We start from the raw sequence: 4609 nt of genomic DNA on the forward strand, positions 1-4609 counted from the left end.
TTAGAGAGCTGTGTCTTCAGCCTCGATGCGGGGCCCAAAGAGCTTCTCTGCAGTTGCTTTGCCGTCATACTTGGGCAGATTGCCACCAAAGTCTGCTGGCAAGATGTCAGCATCGATCTCCTGGTAGAAGGACTCCAGTTCCTCCCCGTGCACAAAGACCTGGTGCGAGATAGGAGCAACCCTCAGCAGAGGAGATGGGCAACTCTGCCCAGGGGGAAGAAGGAGGCCAGGGGATGCCAGCACTGATGGGACTAGGTTGGCCTCATTTCTGATTAATGTAGCCACAGCCTTTGTTGTGCATTGCTGCAAGCTCGTTTTCCCAAATGAGCTGACAGCAGGCCCCGTGGTGCGCTGAGACATCAGCCTTTCCCACTGGCTGTGCTCAACTGCGAGCTTGTCCCCACCCCATAGAGATGTGCTCAGGCAGGCTGGCAAAGGCAGACGTTTTTCAGACACTGACTGGATGTACTGAAGGCAGCAGATTTCCCCTCAGCTGTTCTATTTTAACTAGCTGTGGACAAGGGATGTGCCTTTACCCCCAATCCCCTTTCCCACACTCACCCTCTCCAGCAGTTTGCTCTTCAGGAATGGTTTGACCACATTGTAGGTAGTGGTGAAGTACCAAGGCTGGTGGATGAAGTGGACAGCCTTGAATCGTGCTGGGAAGGAGTCCTACAGATCCCAAACACATACACAGCAGGTTACACACTGTGCTGGCCACACTGAGCTAAGAGAGGAGGTAGGCAGCAATGGAAATGCTGTGACTCCCTCAGCTCCCCTTTTCCAACCCCCCTTTCTCTCTTTTACCCCTGTCATGATGGTCTCTTTTATGCTCTGATCCAGAGGGCTGGACATCTCAGTCCAATGGGATGCCCAGCATGGGAACACCAGGGAAGCTGAAGAGCCTGCCAGATGGCTCGTTGCCTTCATTCTGCAAGAAATACTGCACCTATGCTGTCCTCTTACTTGGGGAGAGCTGAACATCTTCAGCCCCTGGTCCAAGGGCAGAATTCCTGGAGTATGCAAGTCTCTGTCCAGCCTGGGCTGTGGCTGGGCTGAGAGGGTGGTGAGGAAAGGCATCCTTGCCATGCTATAGGGTGCACAAGAAGTGGTGATAACACTTCTGGTTGGGCTTTTCAGAGAGGGGAGCTGGAGCCGGAAAAACAGAATCCATCTCGCAGGATTAAGTGAATTAGTCAGCAAGGGAGGATGCATGGGATGGTGAACAGCCTCTCTACAAAACTTTCTCATGGCATCAATGCAGCAGCAACCCCAGACCCCTGCTAGCACTGCCTTCCCCCTTCCCTGAGCTCTCTGCTCCCTCAGAGCACACTGCCACTGCTCTGAGCTTTGCCTGGCTGGAGTCCTTGCCACCTCACCTGCAGCATGTCCACCATCTTCTTAAGCTCAGAGGGTTTGATCCCTGATGCCTGCTGCATGGTGAAGCCCTTGAAGTTCTCAATGATGCAAAACCCATTGATCTGGGTCTCTTCATTTTCCAGAAGCTTCTCCAATATAACACAATAGGCACGAAGAATCTGATTGAGAGACAGGAGGATGTGGTATTAGTGTGTGAAGGCAAGGTCTCCTCTCCTCTAGACGCCAGGAGGTTCCCAGGAACGGTCCCAGGAAGTGTTACCCCTAGTCTGCCCAACTTCAGCCTGCTCGTCACAGCAGCCCCAGGCCTTGAGATCAGGGAGGGCATTCCTGGAGGATGCTCAATTGCTACTGCATTCCCCTTTGCAAGTGGGTGTGTCTCAGATCTGGGTCAATGATTCTCTCATGTGCAAGCAAATTCAGAGCTGAACAGAAAAAGGAGTTGGGAGGACTTGTGAGTTACATACCTGGAGATCTCTGCCAGCAAGCTCTTTCCTTGCTGTATGCCTGTTTCCTCCTCTGCCCTGAGGGCTCCTTCCTTTATAAAATGATTTAATGATGAAGTGCTTTTCTTCAACCTGTATGTTGCCTAGGCTGGGAAATGCACACCCTGAATTTGACCTGCAGCCTGCACTATGTCAAGAAGAAAGGGGAACTCTGGGATGCACCACACTCTCCCAGGCTCCCTTGTCAGTCCCTAAAAGAATAAATTCAAAGGGCTGCAGTTTTGCTTAAATCTGGATGTCTGGTGTATGTGCATGCGTGTGTGTGTGTGTGTGCACGCATGCATGTGCATGTGTATGGGGGGGGGACGGGACACGACACTGTGTTCAGATGTGCCAAGTGGGACAACCCAGGGACTGGGTTGCTACTGGAGCAATCAATGGCTGGGCTGAGCTGACCTCATCGAAGGTGATTTCCTCATAGTCCCAGTTCTCGATGTTGAAGAGCATCACCACCCGGCCATACTTATCTCTGCTGGCCAGGATGCCGGGGTAGCCTGCTTCGATGGTGCTGCGTACAGCCTCGGGGGTCAGGTTGTCAAAAAGCTCAGGGTACTGTTGACGGAAGTTCACATAGCCTGAGGAGAGACAGAAATGGGAGGGGAGCAAGACTGGCCCTTTGCCCTGTCCTCAGGAACCCAGGGGAACGCAGGGGAGCTGCCAGGGGACAGGGCAGGTTAGTGATCATGAGACATGTTCCCGATTAACAGCTTTGCTCTTGAGGGTTTCAGGCTTCAGATAGGCTGTGCCTCAGCTCCAGGTGGATCTGGTCTCATCCAGCAAGGGGGCCAAGAGGAGCTCTGCAGACCAGCTGGCTTCAGTGTAATCCTCCCCGTGTCGGGAGCTAGAAACTCCCCACAGAGCCAGCTCACAATTACATTCTCTCTGGCAATTCCAGGTGCAGATAAAGTAATTTTTCCCCTCATTACCCTCATCCCCCCTTCCATATTTGGATGACATCCTCTGCTACCTGCCTCAGCCCAGCTCCACTTCCCCTGGCACCCAGTGGCCACAGAGAGCTTTCAGGCATGAACTAAGGAAGCTTGCCCTGGGAAAATATCAGTGAACAAAACCACTCGTCTCCAGAGCCAGCACTGATAATTGCAACTCATTATTCCCCAGGACGAAACAAAGGAGACCAGAGCGGAGCCAGGCAGGACCCAGGCCCACAACCACCCCCTCCAGGCTGCTTCCTGCTCCTCCTCCATTTTTAAAGCATCCGAGTCCCTGCTGAATGAGTGAGAGAGTGCTTTGGGAACAGCAACCACCTAACACACAGAGGAGACTTTCAACATTCTACTTGTTAAACAACCAAAAAGTGGGACCATCCTGATTTCGCTGGACACACAGCAGCTCCTTCTGCCCATCCCAGCCTGGCACCACCCTGACTTCTTTGCCTTCCCTATCTCCACTCTTTTCCCTCTGCCCCAAGACCCCTGGCCTTGCCATTTGTTGTTTGTCCTCTCTCTCCCACCCTTCCCTGCCGAGGACCTACTCTGCTGGCAGAGCCCAGGCACGGGGACACTGGGAAGCCCTGGCAAGCAGCAAGGAGCAGCCAAGGCGAAGGGGCTCCCCATCCTTGCTGGGAGCTGGCAATGTGACGGGGACGTGGGGGTCCGCACCACGGGAGAGGCAGGGAGCTCCCACCTTTCAGCAGCTCGTAGGCCCTGTGGACATCAAACTTGCGGGCGCGGATGAAGCGGAGGAAGAAAGAGTCGTCTTTGCCCTGCACCTTCTCGGCCACTGCCTTGCACACGTCCTCTCCGCTGCCAGCCCGCTCCTGCACCAGCTCCCGCAGCTCTTTCACCGCTACCTCCCGCTGCTCCTCTGTCTCGTTTAGCTCATCTTTTGCCTGCGGAGGGAAAAGAGGCCCTGCTCAGCATGGTCTCGGCACCCTGCAGCACATCAGGGAGCCGGAAACTGGCACCAAGCTCAGGGGGTATGTGTCATTCTGGCAGCAAAAAGCAGTTGGTTGCAGACCTGCTCACTGAAGGTGTTTTGCAGCGGGGTCATCTCAGTCCTGCCCCACTATGGGCCCCACTTGCCCCCAGTCTGTCCCTCCTGTGGGGTAGTGGTTCCCTCACACTTGCAAGGCTTGCAAGGATTTCTTCTGACCCAGATCATGCTAATCCCCGTATCCTGAAGAGAGAGCATGTGCTCTGGGCTGTGCCTCCCCCCGACGCCCAGCACCAGCCTCACCTTCTGCAGGGTGTGTGGTGGGATCTTCTCACAGTGCCCGAAGACAGGGCCATGGTCCTTGGTGGTAAGGCGCTCCAGCTTGGTGCGCAAGGCCTGCTCCTCCTCAGAGACGATGCGAAACGTGCCCATCTAGGGTCAAGGAGAGGCCATGGAGCCAGTATCACCTCCACGGCAGGCTCCCCACACCGAGCCTCCCTGCCAACACAACCTCTCTACCACCAGTCCCACAGCAACAAGGGTCCCTGCTAGGGTGATGGGGGCTAAGCTGGGAGCTGGGGGGATGGGGAAAGCCTCCATGCTGCATCCAAGGGGATGCAATGGGATGGGGTCCAAGATGGGAAGAGCTTTGTGCTGGCTGAGACAGGGCAGTCGCCAGTGCTTCCCTGCAGTGCCCAGCTGAACATGCCATGGCCTGGCAGCAGCCACTGGGCTGGTGGACGAAGGGTGCTTGGGTGCCCTGTGCACAGAGAAGAGATGCTCAGAGCCCAGGGATAGGGTGATGTGGAGGCTGTACTCACAACTGCAGACAT

At 55.2% G+C, this 4609-nt stretch overlaps 1 protein-coding gene across 1 annotated transcript; it reads right to left on the minus strand.

The window, feature by feature from the left end:
- On the minus strand, nucleotides 1–4609 carry RLBP1 (retinaldehyde binding protein 1). The gene is made up of 7 exons (XM_062583968.1): nucleotides 4598–4609; nucleotides 4080–4208; nucleotides 3528–3732; nucleotides 2280–2458; nucleotides 1380–1538; nucleotides 562–672; nucleotides 1–159 (listed from the first exon to the last, which is right to left on the minus strand). The coding sequence occupies exons 1-7, from the start codon at nucleotides 4607–4609 to the stop codon at nucleotides 1–3; spliced, it is 954 nt and encodes a 317-aa protein (XP_062439952.1).

The sequence above is a fragment of the Rhea pennata genome, chromosome 10 (genome assembly GCF_028389875.1).
Source record: "Rhea pennata isolate bPtePen1 chromosome 10, bPtePen1.pri, whole genome shotgun sequence".
NCBI classification, from domain to species: Eukaryota; Metazoa; Chordata; class Aves; order Rheiformes; family Rheidae; genus Rhea; species Rhea pennata.